Source organism: Bos mutus, chromosome 1, assembly GCF_027580195.1.
Source record: "Bos mutus isolate GX-2022 chromosome 1, NWIPB_WYAK_1.1, whole genome shotgun sequence".
In the NCBI taxonomy this organism is placed as follows: Eukaryota; Metazoa; Chordata; class Mammalia; order Artiodactyla; family Bovidae; genus Bos; species Bos mutus.
The window spans coordinates 63,271,514-63,289,186 of NC_091617.1; the positions used below are offsets into that span (position 1 = coordinate 63,271,514).

Below are 17,673 nucleotides of genomic sequence, written 5' to 3' on the forward strand. Positions count from 1 at the left end.
GTTTAACCATGTTTAGAAAATGGAACAGAAATAGGAGATACTAAAGAGCAATATTGCATAGGAACCTGGAATGTTAGGTCCATGAATCAAGGTAAATTAGAAGTGGTCAAACAGGAGATGGCAAGAGTGAACAAAAATGGACTGGAATGGGTGAATTTAATTCAGATTATCATTACATCTACTACTGTGGGCAAGAATCCCTTAGAAGAAATGGAGTAGCCCTCATAGTCAACAAAAGAGTCTGAAATGCAGTACTTGGATGCAATCTCAAAAAACGACAGGATGATCTCTGTTTGTTTCCAAGGCAAACCATTCAATATCACAGTCTCTATGCCCCAACCAGTACTGCTGAAGAAGCTGAAGTTGAACAGTTCTATGAAGACCTACAAGACCTTCTAGAACTAACACCCAAAAAAGATGTTCTTTTCATCAGAGGGGACTGGAATGGAAAAATTGGAAGTCAAGAGATACCTGGAGTAACAGGCAACTTTGGCCTTGGAGTACAAAATGAAGCAGGGAAAAGGCTAACAGAGTTTTACCAAGAGAACGCACTGGTCATAGCAAACACCCTCTTCCAACAACACAAGAGAAAACTCTACACATGGACATCACCAGATTTTCGATACCAAAATCAGATTGAATATATTCTTTGCACCCAAAGATGGAGAAGCTCTATACAGTTAGTGAAAAGACCAGGAGCCTATTGTGGCTCAGATCATGAACTCCTTACTGTAAAATTCAGACCTAAATTGAAGAAAGTAGGGAAAACCACTACACCATTCAGGTATGACCTACATACAGCAAATCCCTTACGTTTATACAGTGGAAGTGACAAATAGATTCAAGGGATAAGATCTGATAGAGTGCCTGAAGAATTATGGACAGATGTTCCTGACATGATACAGGAGGCAGGGATCAAGACCATCCCCAAGGAAAAGAAAGGCAAAATGGTTGTCAGAGGAGGCCTTACAAATAGCTGAGAAAGGAAGAGAAGCTAAAGGCAAATGAGAAAAGGAAAGATACATTCATCTGAATGCAGAGTTCCAAAGAATAGCATGGAGAGATAAGAAAGCCTTCCTCAGTGATCAATGCAAAGAAATAGAGGAAAACAATAGAATGGGAAAGACTAGTGATCTCTTCAAGAAAATTAGAGATACCAAGGGAAATTTCATGCAAAAATGGGCACAATAAAGGACAGAAATGGTATGGATCTAACAGAAGTAGAAGATATTAAGAAGAGGTGGCAAGACTACACAGAACTATACAAAAAGATTGTCATGACCCAAATAACCACGATGGTGTGGTCACTCACCTAGAGCCAGACATCCTGGAATGTGAAGTCAAGTGGGCCTTAGGAAGCATCACTATGAACAAAGCTAGTGGAGGTGATGGAATTCCAATTGAGCCATTTCAAATCCTAAAAGATGACGCTGTGAAAGTGCTGCACTCTACATGCCAGCAAATTTGGACAACTCAGCAGTGGCCACAGGACTGCAAAAGGTCAGTTTTCATTCCAATCCCAAAGAAGGGCAATGTCAAAGAATGTTCAAACTACCACACAATTTCACTCATCTCACACTAGCAAAGTAATACTTAAATTTCTCCAAGCCAGGCTTCAACAGTATGTGAACGATGAACTTCCAGATGTACAAGCTGGATTTAGAAAAGGCAGAGGAACAAGAGACCAAACTGCCCACATGCTTTGGATCATAGGAGAAACAAGACAGTTCCATCTACCTCTGCTTTATTGATTACACCAAAGCCTTTGACTATGTGGATCATAATAAACTGTGGAAAATTCTTAAAGAGATGGGAATACCAGACCACCTGACCTGCCTCCTGAGAAATCTGTATGCAGGTCAAGAAGCAACAGTTAGAACTGGACATGGAACAACAGACTGGTTCCAAATTGGGAAAGGAGTATGTCAAGGCTGTATATTGTGACCCTGCTTATTTAACTTATATGCAGAGTATATAATATTTCATATATAATACGAAATGCTGGGCTGAATGAAGCACAAGCTGAAATCAAGATTGCCAGGAGCAATACCAATAAGCTGATACCCAGATGACACCACCCTATGGCAGAAACTGAAGAGGAACTAGAGAGCCTCTTGATGAAAGTGAAAGAGGAGAGAGAAAAAGCTGGCTTAAAACTCAACATTCAAAAAACGTAGATCATGGCATCTGGTCCCATCACTTCATGGCAAATAGATGGGGAAACAATGGAAACAGTAACAGATTTTATTTTCTTGGGCTCCAAAATCACTGCAGATGGTGACTGCAGCCATGAAATTAAAAGACACTTGTCCTTGGAAGAAAAGCTATGACCAACCTAGACAGCATATTAAAAAGTAGAGACATTACTTTTCCAGCAAAGACCTGTCTAGTCAATGCTATGGTTTTTCCAGTAGTTATGTATGGATGTGAGAGCTGGACCATAAAGAAAGCTGAGCGCTGAAGAAATGATGCTTTTGAACTGTAGTGTTAGAGACAACTCTTTGAGAGTCCCTTGGAGTGCAAGGAGATCCAACTAGTCCATCCTAAAGGAAATCAGTCCTGAATATTCACTGGAACGACTGATGCTAAAGCTGAAACTCCAATACTTTGGCCACTTAATGTGAAGAACTGACTCACTGGAAAAAACCCTGATGCTGGGAAAGATTGAAGGCAGGAGGAGAAGGGGAAGACAGAGGATGAGATGGTTGGATGGCATCACCAACTAGATGGACATGAGTTTAGCAAGCTCTGGGGGTTGGTGATGGACAAGGAGGCCTTGCATGGTGTAGTCCTTGGGGTCACAATGAGTTGGACACAACTGAGCAACTGAACTGAGCTGACTGAAAGGGTAAGAAAAACTTGGGTACTGACTGAATGGAGATGCATAAACTCTGAAGTCTCCCAGACACATGTGTACTGGAATTTGTGTCAATGTATTATCAAACAGGAAGATTCTAGGGAATCTTTGAGCAGGGAAATAAAGCCACAGAGATAATCTAAGAGAGGGAACTCAAGGACCCAAAGAAAATGGGTGAGTGCATTTCCATGAGGCCAAGGTCCCAGGCAGAAAAAAAATAATCTAAATACAGTTAGCCAGACTTTCCTGGTGGTCCAGTGGTTAAGAATCCACCTGCCAATGAAAGGGGCGTGGATTCAATTCCTGGTTTGGGAAGATCCCACTTGCTGCAGAGCAACTAAGCCCGTGTGCTTAGAGCCTGTTCTCGTCAACAAGAGAAGCCATGCAATGAGAAGCCTGCACACTGCAATGAAGACCTAGTTCAGCCAAAAAGAAATAAGTAAATAAAACAAAACAAACAAACAAAGCCCTTTCCTGAAAGCCCAGGGGGATTCAGGTCTTTGAATGAATAAATAAATATCTACAGTTAGGCCTTCATATATGCATATGTGGGACGTAAGGGTAGACAAGGCTGATTGTAGTTCACCATTTATATAAGGATCTTGAGCATCCAGTGGATTATGGTATCACCATTTATATAAGGATCTTGAGCATCCAGTGGATTATGGTATCTGTGGGGGTCCTGGAACCAATCCCCTGCAAATCCTGAGGACAACTGTATAGTCATAGACCACAGAACCCTGAGTGCTTAGTCACTGTCCAGACAAGGAGCCAGGGAATTGTTGGAGACTGTTCCCTTCTGTGTCCATCAGGGCCACAAGGAGCTTCATTGTCAGACAGAGGGTCCCACAGGAAAGGTGAACACTGATGGCCCTGCAGCCAGAAATGTTGTCCGTCCTCTCTGACACTCACAGTCACCAGGCAAAGTTTTGTCTCCGAATGCATGATTGGAGATCTCCTGGTGGTCTCATGGTTAGGATTCGGCACTTTCACTGCCATGGCTGGGGTTCAGTCCCTGGTCAGGGAACCGAGATCCCGCAAGCTGCATATGTGCTTGTGCTTAGTCACTCAGTTGTGTCTGACTCTTTGAGACCCCATGGACTATAGCCCGCCAGGCTTCTCTGTCCATGGGGATTCTCCAGGCAAGAATACTGGAGTGGGTTGCCATTTCCTCCTCCAGGGGATCTTGCCAACCCAGGGATCGAACCCAGGTCTCCCACGTTGCAGGCGGATTCTTTACCAGCTGAGCTACCAGAGAAGCTACCATGCAAACTGTATAGTGTAGCCAAAAGAAAAAATGAATACATGAATGAAAGGAGGCTGGCCAGGCAAGATTTTTTATTTGTTTGTTTCTAAATATTTATTTATTTGGCTGCGTCGAGTCTTGGTTGTTGTGGCATACAGGCTTTTTGTTGCAGCAAGCAGGCTTCATTGCCCCACAGCATATGGATCTTAGTTCCCCCACCAGGGATCAAACCCATGTCTCCTACATTTGATGGTGGGTCCTTAACCACTGGACCACCAGGGAAGTCCCAATGGCCAGCAGTTTTAGAAGTCATTTTGTAAACTTGTGGAAATAGTCGATCTTCCAAGGATGAGAATTCTGCTTACTTCTGAAAGGAAGGAGGTGGAAGGCAGTCTTGGCATCACCACTGCTAAGTCCTTCCAGAGCCCAGTGGGCCCCAGGCAGAGAAGCTCTGAGCCTGGGAGGCTAAGGGGTTAATTCAGAGCCTCTCAAAAGAAGCAGGATGTGGATCAAGAAGGAAAAAAGGAGCTTTGAAAGAGGGATTAAACAAGTGTGAGTTAGGACCCAACTCGGGCTAGGGCAACTCTGAGTGCTTATTTTAGAACCATCTCCTGGGTTCTCCCTTGTTGCTGAGCCCTGGTTTATCTTGAATAACATCAGCAACAACAACAATAAACAATAATGACTTCTTCAGCATTTACTTGATTCTAGATTAATACAACCTACTTTATATGCATTACTCATTTCATCCTCATAACAGCTCTACTTTTCTTCGTTTTCATGCCAAAAAAATGAAAGTTCAAAAAGGTAAGCTGCTTATCTGAGCCCAACAGTGGGAGAATTGGGATTCAAAGTCAGATCTTTCTGGATCCAAAGTTATCTTAAAGCTGCTTCTAAAGAGTTACTTTAGAAGCCCTGGCCAGCTTCTAAATGGCCCTCTCTCCCATCCTAGCAAGTTTGACCTGGAAGGAACTACCTTCCAGCCAGTTTGGCTTCCTGAAAAGAGATGATTTTGTGAAAATGCTTATGCCTATACATGGACTAATAAGTTTTCACACTCTCCTGAAAACCTGCTTAAGTGGCTTGCAAAGGTGCAGAGTCCTTCAGGCACATAGCAGGTGCTCAAAAAAGGTCTGTTTGGTTGGGATCTGCTCCAGGGTGAGGTTGGTGGGTGAGAGCTTTAGGGGAGCAACCAGACTGTGGACCTCAAGAAGCAGAGCTGCTTGTGGGAGAAGGGTGACCCACGGGGAAAAGGTGACTCCTGAGAGACAGGGGGAAAGTTCCCTGGGCCCTCTCACCTGTTGCACTAAATTTCTGGTTGTTGAGCAGTGTAGCTACAGTCAAGAATCCTGCTGCCTGGCCCATCACCTAGGAGGCGTTACCTGGAGCCCCATGGGTTTTACCCTATGGATGAATCTTTGAATCTTTTTTGTAAAGTAAAATTGGGTTCAGGACTCCTCATTGGCTCAGCTTCCCTGGTGGCTTAGATGGTAAAGCGTCTGCCTGCAACGCGGGAGACCCATGTTTGATCCCTGGGTTGGGAAGATCTCCTGGAGAAGGAAATGGCAACCCACTCCAGTATTCTTGCCTGGAGAATCCCACGGACAGAGGAGCCTGGTAGGCTACAGTCCATGGGGTTGCAAAGAGCCGGACACAACTGAGCCACCTTCATACTCATTGGCTCATCAGAGCTTTGTGACAAAATTGTAATCTACCTTTCTCTGTAAAATGTTAATAAACCTTTGATCTATAATTGCCCTATTTTTATAAGGTCAGTCCCCTAAAGAAAGTGAGAACATCTAAGGTGACATGGAGACTGTTTTTCAAAGGAAAGAGATTTCCCTGTTGTACTTACAGTCTGACCTATTGTTCTAAACACTTCCTCCGGAAGTGCATTCATCACGGATGTTCTTTCTTTTGTCTTTAGTGGAAAAGGCTACCATCCGACCAGCTAAAAGCATGGACTCACTGTGCTCAGTGCCTGTGGAAGGTAAGCTCTCCCAGCTGGGTTGGGAACTGGGAATCATGGCTGGAGGAGTGGCGCCCCCACACAGGACTTGCTTCAGCAACCCCAGAAGCTGCTCATCTCCAGTCTTGCTCACACGCAATCCCCCGGGCCCAGACTCCTCCATGACCCTGAACTTCAGACGCCCACATAGCCCCTTCTCCCAGAGGCCTGTTTCTCCAGCCTTCCTCCAACCGTAGCTGGAGACAACAGCCTCTTTACATTCCGTCCTGAAGCAGATAATAGATCAACACCTGAAAACTAAGGCAGAAGTGGCTCCCTCTTGGGGCATAAAGAAGAGTTTTGAATTTAGGTGTTTCCATAGGCATTGGCTTCATTGTGTTTGTCAATTCAGGATTTTGAGTTGGGAGATTCATTCCTTCATTCATTAATAAACACCGACGGCACCAGCCTGGCACACAGCTGGTCCTCGCTTATTGGAGTAGATGCGCACACAGCTGCATGCCAGCCGACACCCATCACCAAAGCAGCACCTCACCACGTTGGTTCTTACAGCTTCAGCCTTAAGAGACTGACACGCTGTCGCCCTCACTTCTGTTTTTATTAACTAACAAGCTAACAAGGATTTTTGTAGTTAGCAAGCATTGCTACAACTTGAAAGACCCAGGGCTTCCCTAGCAGTAGGCTGTTTAAACTCCCCCATACTTAAACCGTAACTTTCCAGTCCAAAATAATACAAGATATTTTGCTCTTTGATAAATGAGGCAGCCTGAAACAAAACAGAAAATCTTTAGAAACGACTTTGAAAAAAATAATTCTAAACTTGTAAAATATTCAGTGAGGTCTTTTTAAGCGGACACGATCCTTTTAGCATTTTCACACCTTTATATTCATCACTTTGCTTGATTCTGAAACCTCTTGGGGGCAGTTCTTGCCCAGTTTTGCAGAATTTAATATTTCAAAAGCTAGGTCACCACTTCCGTGGGCATTGGGGAGGTTATCTAACCTCTCAAGTCTGGTTTTTTCATGTGTTCAGGGAGATAATTACACTTCTCCTACAGAGTGTTTTTAAGAATTTTAAATCCAATGTTATCTAAGATGTAGCACTTTGTGAGAATTCTTTTCCAGATCCCTGGCAATTCGGTTGCTGTCCCCTCAGCTTTGTTATTTCCCATACAGACTTTTCTTTGCCTTCACTTCTAAGTTAGTCAGGAGCTCACTCCTTGCAGCTGTGCTTTCTAACATTTAGTTAATTTACATTTCTAGTTTCTGAGCCTCTGAATCAGCAGGAAGAAGCCTGGGAAAAGGCGGAAAGGTCTAGCTGAGGACGGCATCTCTTTCCTTGCTGGGAAATCTAACCCCTGTCTGGGTCCATCTGCCAGAGAAAACTTAATAAGTTTTAAAGTTTTAAAATGAAACAAGACTCTGTTATTTTGGCCTTTTTGTCTTCACCTTCATTTTGAGCAAACACCATTTTGTCATCTCCCATCATCTTTTTATTTTTTCATGATCTACATTTAATGCTTGGTGGATGACTGTTCCATTTAGCCATTTCAGCAGTATCTTTCTTTTGGAAACTGCTCTACCTGCAAAGTTTAACTCAGATACATGTGTTGTTGTTCAGTTGCTCAGTCATGTCAGACTCTTTTTGACCCCATGGACTGCAGCATGCCAGGCTTCCCTGTCTTTCACTATCCTTCCCTGTCCCAGAGTTTGCTCAAATTCATGTCCATTGAGTCGGTGATGCCCTCCAACTCTCTCATCCTCTGTCGTCCCCTTCTCCTCCTGCCCTCCACTTTTCCTAGCATCAGGGTCCTTTTCCAGTGAGTCGACTCTTCACATCAGGTGGCCAAAGTATTGGAGCTTCAGCTTCAGCATCAGTCCTTCTGGTGAATATTCAGGGTTGATTTCCTTTAGAATTGACTGGTTTGGTCTCCTTGCAGTCCAAGGGACTCTTAAGAGAGTCTTCTCCAGCACACAATTCAAAAGCATCTATTCTTCAACTTTCAGTCTTCTTTATGGTCCAACTCTTACATCCATATGTGACCTCTGGAAAAACCATAGGTTTGACTATGATACATGTGACACAGCAGAAGGTTCTATCAAGATATCATAAGAAAATTCTGTGCACATGTTTCCTCTTGTCAACCAAATGTTAGGTACCTGTCTTTATTAGGATAGCTATACCCTTATTGATGAGCTTCCCTGCTGGCTCAGTGGTAAAGAATCTACCTGCCAATGCAGGAGACACAGCTTCCATCTCTGGGTCAGGAAGATCCCCAGCGGAAGGAAATGGCAACCCACTGCAGTATTCTCGCCTGGGAAATCCCTTTGACAGAGGAGCCTGGTGGGCTACAGTCCATGGGTCACTAAAGAGTCGGACACGACTGAGTGACTAAACAACAACATACCCTTATTAGCATGCTGTGCCCTTCCAGTCTTGCCAGTATTCATTCAAGTATTGTGTGCTGGCCCTTCCTGGAAGTCTCTGCAGTGAGGCCTGTACTCAGACTGCTGACCAGGTTTGTTTGCTTTTTCACCAGGGAAAGAAACCAAAGGAAATTTCAATCGAACCGTCACCACTGGTGGATTTTTCATCCCAGCAGCGAAAATGCACTCGACTAGCACTGGCAGCTCCTGTGACCTCAGCAAGCAGGAGGGCGAATGGGGCCAGGAGGGGATGCCGGCAGGGGCAGAAGGCGGCTTTGATGTGGGCGGAGACCGAAGCCAGCCGCAAGGGGCTCAGGCCCGGGGCCCGCCTGAGCAGCTGAAGGTGTTCCGACCCATCGAAGATCCTGAGAGCGAGCAAACAGCCCCGAAGATGCTGGGCATGTTCTACACCTCAAACGACAGCCCCAGCAGATCTGTCTTTACCAGCAGCCTCTTCCAAATGGAGCCTTCTCCCCGTCACCAGCGCAAGGCCCTGAACATTTCCAAGCCCTTTGCCGTATCTGTGCCACTCCGTGTATCAGCTGTCATCAGCACCAACAGCACCCCATGCCGAACCCCCCCAAAGGAGCTACAGTCTCTTTCCAGCCTGGAAGAGTTTTCTTTCCAGGGCTCAGACAGTGGAGATTGGCCCGAAGAGGAGAAGCCACTGAGTGCTGAGACTTCTACAGGTAAAAGAGGAGGAGAGGGTCTCTTTCCATTGCAAGAAAGGAAAAACCAAACTTAAACATTGTCTTGTTGCAAGACAATGTAGAGAAGTGGTTAGGACCATGGGCTCTGGAGCCAGCCTGCCTGGTTACAAGTCCAGGCTCAGCCATTTTGCTGTACAGTCTTCAACAAGTTTACATAACCACTCCATGCCTCAGCTTCTTGATCTGTAAAATGGGAATATTAAATTGTGAGTATTAGTTAATACATGTAAAGCTTTCAGAACAGGGTCTAGTACATAGCAAGTACGGTGTAAATGTTACTTGTTATTATTTTATTCATTCATATAGTGAGAAGGAAGGGGAGGGAAACTCACGGAATGGAATGCAGAGCTGGAATTGGGGATTCAGCTCTTCCAGACACAATCTCTCCATCCACCCATCCCAAATTTCTACCTCATGTCTGCCGGGAACATGGCTAGCAGCCTGAGCAATGAGAAGGAGCATCTACCTCTCAGTTTCCTTGTATCAAACACAGCGAGGACTCTGATTGGGTCTGCTTGGGTCACATGCCCAGCCTTGGGCCAATCACTGTGGCTGGACAAATAGGATTCTAAGATTGGCCAAGCTTGAGTCTCTGGGCCCTCTCTGGGGTGAGAACCAACAACCAACTGTGAGCAACACAAAAGGGAAATAGTGAGAACCTCAGAGGAAAGGATGACTGAGAGACAAACCAACAGATTCTCATTGTGGTTTAAGAATATTTCTATCTCAATTAGCAGCAGCAACTTTTTCTGATTACTTATCATGATGTCAGGCACTGTCCTAAGGGTTCTACATGAGTTATCTCATTTCTCCTCACAACAACTCCTTGAGGTTATTATATAGTTGCTAAGAGAGGAATTTGTTAACTTGCCTGAGGGCTCCTAGCAAGGGCATATAAAAGTCAGGATTTTAATCCAGACTTTTAGAAAATCCAAGCATTCTGCCATGCTCCCTCTCATGTTTGCTATGGGCTGTAGGGTTACAAAGATTCTTAAAATGCAATTCCTTCCCCCAGCAGGCTCACAGGCTAGGAAGGGAAGCTGAAGCCCTGAGCCCTCCTGCAGCACAGGGTGAACTGGTAGAAGTAGCCTAACACCCTCCTTGGGCTTTTTTTTTTTTTTTTTTCTTTTTTGAGAATTTATTTTTTACATTGAAGTATAGTTGATTTATAGTGTTGTGTTAATTTTTGCTGTACAGCAAAGTGATTCAGTTATACATACAAATACATTTTTAATATTCTTTCCCATTAAAGTTTGTCATAGGATGTTGAATATAGTTATCTGTGCTACACAGTGGGACCTTGTTGTTTGTCCATTCCATATGTAACAGTTTACATCTGCTAACCGCATCCTCCCGAAAGCCCTCCCACTTGGCAGGCACAAGTCTGTTCTCTCTGCCCACCAGTCTGTTTCTGTTTTGCAGACAGGTTCATTTGTGTCATATTTTAAAGGTTTTTTTTTGACCTGGACCATTTTTAAAGTCTTTATTGAATTGTCACAATATTGTTTCTGTTTTACGTTTTGTTTTTTTGGCCACAAGGCATGTGGGATCTTAGTTCCCCAACCAGGGATTGAACCCACACCCCCTACCATGCAAGGTGAAGTATTAACCACTGGACTGCCAGGGAAGTTCCCATTTGTGTCATATTTTAGATTCCATATTCAAGTAATATCCACGTACAAGTGATATCAGATGGTGTTTATCTTTCTCTTTCTGACTTACTTCACTTAGGATGATAATCTCTAGTTGCATCCATGTTGCTGCAAATGGCATTATTTCATTCTTCTTGTGGCTGAGTAGTATTCCATTGTACATATGTATCACATCTCCTTTATCCATTCATCTGTTGATGGGCATTTAGGTTTTTCCACATCTTGGCTATTATGAACAGTGCTGCTATGAATGTAGGGGTGCATGTATCTTTTTTGATTGTAGTTTTGTCTGGATCTATGCTCCATTGGGCTTTTGAATGAAGGAGCACATAAGTTCCCAAAATGTTATGAAAGAGGGGTTCAGAAAAGAGATCAATAGCATGGAGCAGTCCTCTCAGGAGGATTCCAGGAGTCCTTCTCAGAAGTGGTGACATTTGGGCCTTTATTAACGTGTAGGACTTTTTAATGCAGAAGATATGGAAAAGGGTGTTCTGCGCCGAGAGGCACTGGACCATTATGAGAAGTGTATAGATTTTGGACTCCAGCTGGAAGGGTCCAGATTTGAGCTTCACCACTTTGGGGCAGCATGAGAGCTGGTTGGTATCTCTGAGCCTGTTTCTGTTCTGCAGAGCAGAGATGGCTCCTGTCTCAAGGGCTGGGATGAGTTCTGCACGGGAGATTGTTCATGAAATGCCTGCTTAGAGTGTGGCCCTCAGAGGACGCTCAGTAAACATTCTCCTCCCCCTTCCCTTCAGGATAGGGCACAAGAGGGGTAAAAACTCAGAGGTGTTAAGTGACACCCTGTCTGGAGAATGCTCTATGGGCTGGTGTGGGGTGAAACAGGGGGAGGGCTAGAAGAGGAAGTGAAACCTTTGAGGAAAAAAGTGTTTCTAAAGGCTTTTATGTGACTGGTTGTCCTTCTTAAAAGAGAGGGTCCCCAGGACCCAAGAGGTCTTTGGCAGACAATCTGTTATCTTTTTTACCCTCTCTCCTTCCATCTCTCTAAATCAGAATACCCAGTCTGTATCAAATTGGTCTTGGAAAGACACTGATGGAGGTGCCAGCCTGCTTCCCTGACTGTGACTACTGACAGCCAGGGCAGAATGAGGGACCTCATAGGAGGCAGCCATGTGACTCTAGGACCAGTGGCCAGAGGGAGATGCCAAAAGTTTCAGGGACATTGCGGGGCAGGTGGGGGCTTACCTTTGTCTCTGGTGGGGTTAGGTTAACATCGGTTCTAATTACCTTCATAATTATTCCAAATGAAGAACTCCACCTTCCTTAATACATTATTTTTTATTTCTTCTGTGCAATAGCAATAGTTAAAAGAAAAAGAATTAAGACAATTTTCCAGGTAACCCGATTCAAAGTTTTAGTCACTCTGCTCAAACCCATTCTTCTACTTTTGGCCAAACTTCTACTTCCATCCCATCTACCAAAACTCTCATGGCCATGCTGACCTTCAAGGGAGGCTGAGAAGTGTGGCTGACTGGATGATCAGGTACCTAGCTAAACTTGAGTGGCTGAGATGGTTCTATTTCCAAATTAGGAAGAGAAAGGATACTAGGGGACATTAGAAGTCTCTATCTCCATGGTCACCCACTTCATATATAAAGCATCCCATGTGGCAATCTGACAATGCCCTTCCTCCTCTTTTGAGCTACAGAGACTCCTTTACAGCTTACAAGTACCCAGCCACAGCAAGTACTGGACTGCTAGTCCCTTACACGATAGTTTCTTGACATAGGTACTGCCTCTGTGCTGAGAAGCTTAAGCCAGGGATGGGCATCACATACGAGTGCAAAGAAAATGGTAACCCGATGGCTTAGCCACACACAGGTAATAACAGTGAATGCTGTAGGAAGTGGAGAGGGAGAGTGCAGTCTGGAGAGGCTCCATAAGATATGTTATTAGGTTACTATCTTGAAATGGGGAAGGTTTGAGTCTCAGGAAGGACCAGAGCAGGGAAGTATAAGGCCGGTCAGGGGTACTGGGTCTGCTCACTGTCTACCCCAGGGAGTGGGAGGAGAGTGGACATGTGGCCGGGCCAGAGTGAGGAGGGCTTTGAGCGGGACAGAGAGTGATCTGAACAAGCTCACATGCACTGCAGGCCTTTCTCCCACTCCCCGCTTCAAGAGTCTGCGGTCAACAAATGGAAGACCCCGAGCTTTGCAAAAAGAGACAGTGGCCAACATCCAACTAAGGGATCTTCGTAGAAGGGGAAGAAAACATTTTTTTTTAAATCACTGATGCATTACCCTCTTACCCAGAAGCTTCACTTCCAAAAATTTGTCCTAAATAAGTAGCTGCACAAGCACAAAATGTGTATGCATACCATGGCATTATTTATAATAGCAAAAGACGGGACACATCTCAAACGTCATCTTTAGGAGATGGATTGAATAACCAGGATGCATTCCCATAGTTGAGTTCCATGGGATTCATAGCCTTGTGAGCCCTGCACCCCTTCCTCAGGCTCTTATGCATCCGCGAGGGATAGTTTCTTTGCACAATTCTGCCTCAAGTGTCTGCCTTGTGTTTCTGGTTTTCTGCCTCGGGGCTTTTTCTGAAGGGAGACTCTTACCCAGCCCTTGCTCAGGAAAGCCCAGAAGTGTGGAGTTTAACTAAGGCAGCTGTCAACCAGTAGGTGATGGGAGTCAGTGGGCTAATGAGCCTGCTGCCCACCCTTGGTGGAATAACTCTGGGGCACATTTCCTCATGGCTCTTCAGAGGGTCACCGAGGACTGCATTCTGGTTGCTCTGGTTGTGGTAACACTTTATTGACATTTCCTCCATCTCACCTCCTCACTCCTGTTTCCAGGGACCACCTTTCAAATAAGCTGCCTGCTGCCAGGCCCTTGACTAAGGCTCTATTTTGAGGGGAACTCAAACTCAGCCACATCCTAAAGAAAATGAAAATGAAAGTTGCTCAGTCATGCCCATCTCTTCGCGATCCTGTGGACTATACAGTCCGTTGAATTCTCTAAGCCTAAATACTGGAATGGGTAGTCTTTTACGTCTTCAGGGGATCTTCCCAACCCAGGGATTAAACCCAGGTCTCCTGCATTGCCGGCGGATTCTTTACTAGCTGAGCCACAAGGCAAGCCCACATCCTAAAGAACAGTCAATTTCGTTATATACTAACATGGCATAGACTTCAAGATAGGTTCTTAAGTAAAAAAACGCAAAGCAAGAACAGTATAGATCACATGTGTAATATAGATCATATTACACATTTGTGTAATAAAGGTGGGGAATGAAAAATAGATGGTACAAGTATCTGCTTATCCATGCAGAAATGAACTATGGCAGAATAAACCAGAAACTAATAAAAATGGTTCTCCATAGGAGACAGTGAGGGTGTGGAACAGACTGGAAGCAACACAGGGATGAAAGCTAAACTTTTCTGAGGTCATTGTTTCATATAATTTTAACTTTTCAACTCTGTAGTTGTTTTACATATTCAAAAACTAAATTAAATTTCAAAAAACAAGCCTGCCAAGTGATGGGCAGGAGAAAACAGCACTGTTGTCAGGTCTGAAGTGTTATTCGTTCCGACCTCAGGATGCTGTTACTGGGTCTGACTGAGCTTCAAGGCCATCGTGTGGTCAGAAGCCTTGAGTTAAGTCACCAGCATAACTAGTGGCAATGAAAAGAATTTGTTCTTAATCAATAAACTTTCCTGAGCTTGTACTCTATGTCAGACTCTATACTAGGCGCTTTGCCTCCCTAATGTTCTTTATCTTTACAACAGCCCTGTAATATGTTATTATATAGTATTATGCCATGTACCAAAATTACAAGATTCATTGAGAAACTAACATTTGAACTCAGGCTTCTTTAATTCCAATGTAAATAATATCACTGAGGATCTTCTATATAACCAGCACTGTGCAAGGTATGGAGACTTTATCCTACACTGTGGAAACAGCCTTATATGGTGAAATAGGACCTTCTTCATGAAAGGCATTAGGGGCCAAACATGAGATTTGCTGCCTCTACTCTCTGTCTGCTGTTTAAGATCAGAGTTGAATCACTTTAGATGTAAATATATATCCAAGTGAATGTGCAGGTAGTCCCTGAGAAGAGTCACATAGGAAGCTGCAGTCATAATCATAATACATCTTTGTAGCTTGGTGTAGATAACAGATTTCTGTGACCTTAGACAGCAAGCAAAAGACTGGATTAGTACCAGGTTTCTCAACCTCAACACTACTGACATTTTGGACTGGGTAACTGTGGGGGTTTGTCTTATGCTTTGTAGGATATTTAGAAGTGTTCCTGGCTTCCGCCCACTAGATGTCAGTAGCCACTTCCCCCACCTGGTTGCAACAACCAGCAGTGTCTCCAGACATTGCCAAATGTCCCCTGGAGAGGGGAGGACTCAATGGTTCCCAGTTGAAAACAACTGGACCAGATGATCTTCGAGGTCCCTCCCACTTCCAGCATTCTGAGACTCTGGGATCTGAGGACAGATCATTGATAGGAGGAAAGGGTAAAGAATGTGAGGGAGTAGTGAGCTGGGAGAATCCCCTCCATCCTTGTGAAGCAGAGCTAGTCCAGGACTATGACTGTGCTGGGAATGGCCCCTCTTGACATGGAGTCTCCTTCAGCTGATAACTCTTATCCTCATTGCAGCATCTGTACCTAAGAAGGCAGCTCTCGAGAATACCAAGCCAGGACCAGACACGGTGAGAACACTGGAATGCAGCAAAGGCCTTCCCCTGGAGCCAGGCACCCAAGTGGAGGAGAAGAAAACCTCAGAAAGCCCCCTGGGTTCTCAGCATTCAAGTGAATTAGAGAAGAAGCTGGATGAAGAGAAGGTGGTGGAGGAGAGTGGAGAGACCAGCCAGGTGGCGGCCAGCGCTCTGCAGGAGAACCCCAGGGCCAGAGCTGAAGCAGTGTTTCTCCATGAGATGGTAAGGTAGACTCACTGCCTGGTCCAGTCAGTAGGGTCTTCATTTTTCAAGGGCTCTTGGTACAGTTTAAAGTTTTTTTTTTGCTGTTTGTTTACTTGTTTGAAGAACCAGTTTATGCCAAAGAGACTTTAGGGCACAGCATTCTAATCAGGTCAGGGATTTTTTTTTTCTGCAGTGAACTTTTCAGGGGTCCTGTGGTGATAATAAGTAACCATTCAGCTCAAGTTCCCTAGGACAAACTCAGCTCTAAATATTTCTGACCTGAAGTAACCATAAATCAGTAATTTGCTGGGAATGTGATGACATTCAATCCAGAAAGCAGGACAAAACCTGCTTGTCATGTCCTGGGCCCAAACATGATGACCACTCATGGGGGCCAGCTCTCTTCTTCCAGACATTCTGGGTAGACGTTATCTGTGCTTGTTTGTGAAAATCTTCTGTAAGATTTTCAGGATCTATTCCTTCCTCCTATGGCTCTGGAGAACTTTAAACATGATGCCAGAGCATACTGAACCTTTCCCACCTTTCAGAGGTGGGATTTTCCAAGGTTCTGGGGGAAGGGATATCATTGCTTAAGCTGAAGTTTGAGGAGGTTTTCTAGGGACACCGAGAGAGGAGTCTTGCATTTGGGAGATACCTCTGGTGACCTGAGTGTGACTTGGAGGAGTATGCCAGAGGAGAAAAGGACTTTGCCTTTTAAGTAGCTTTCAGGAACTTGGTCTCTGGGACGGGTATAAAAGGCTTATGGGCTAAAGTTAGGGCAGTGCAGGGCCACCACAGTGGCCTCCAGAGGGCTGATTAAGGGTTCCTGTAAAGTATGTTTGTATTTATAGAAAGAGAAAGATGCAAACATTATTTTGGGGATTGAACTCTGGGAGGGATAAAGTATGAATTGCATTGCTTTGAGAAGCAGATGAAGTTTATGGTAGGAGAACCAGGCTGGATTCATGAGAACAAGTAAAAGCAGCAATTCATTCATTCATTTAAAAACATGTATTAAATACCTATATTGTGTGAGACACACTGCTGAGCACTGGGATCACTACAGTGTACAAGATGATCACCATCTCTGTCTTCTTGGAGATGACAGCTTAATAGATAGAAAGATCACAAACCAAGTCTTTTCTAGGATGCTATGGAAGTATGGTTTCTGTGGGAGCATGTCACAGGAGGGCTCAACCTAGTCAGAGGGAGGAGGGGGTTCATGGGGGTCAGAGAAGGCATCTCTGAAAAATAGATATTTCTATTCAGAACTTAAGCTAGGAGAAAGGGGTAGGGAGCAGAATAGGGAGGGAGAGACTCCCAGGCAGAAAGAGTAAGATGTGCCATGAATCTGAAATGGGAAAGAGTACAGAACATTCAAGGAACAAGAACAAGGCTGGAGAATGGGAACATGGACTAGAGAAAGTGAGGCTCAGAGCAAAGCGTGGGTCACGTCATGCAGGGTTGCTTGGAAGGGATTTGGAGCTTAACCTAAGGGCCATGGAAACTCTTCTGATTTGCTCAGAATTTTATAGTTTAAAAAAGAACAACTATTTTATTATTATTTATTTTTTGTTGCGGCACCTGGGCTTTCCCTAATCGTTGTGAGTGGGGGCTACTCTTCACTATAGCTTCTCACTGTGGTGGCATCTTTTTGTGGCGCACAGGCTCTAGGCATAGGGGCCTTGGTAGTTGCAGCACTTGGGCTCAGTAGCTGTAGCACACAGGTGTAAGTTGCCTATGGCATGTGGAGTCTTCCCATACCAGGAACTGAACCCATGTCCCCTGCATTGGCAGGTGGATTCTTAACCACTGTACTACCAGGGAAGTCCCATTTTGCTATTTTTCATTCTTTTTTCTTTTAATATGTATCATATCTTTTTTCATTGTGAAATATGTATTTCATTAGTA

General features: G+C 44.4%; 1 protein-coding gene across 1 annotated transcript in view; it reads left to right on the forward strand.

Annotated features, from left to right (window-relative positions):
* Nucleotides 1–17,673, forward strand: part of ARHGAP31 (Rho GTPase activating protein 31) — a 128,409-nt gene that overhangs the window by 103,119 nt on the left and 7,617 nt on the right. The window contains exons 9-11 of the mRNA XM_005905441.2: nucleotides 6,031–6,093; nucleotides 8,613–9,188; nucleotides 15,500–15,780. Coding sequence (XP_005905503.2) covers nucleotides 6,031–6,093; nucleotides 8,613–9,188; nucleotides 15,500–15,780 — 920 coding nt within the window. The remainder of the gene's footprint in view (nucleotides 1–6,030; nucleotides 6,094–8,612; nucleotides 9,189–15,499; nucleotides 15,781–17,673) is intronic.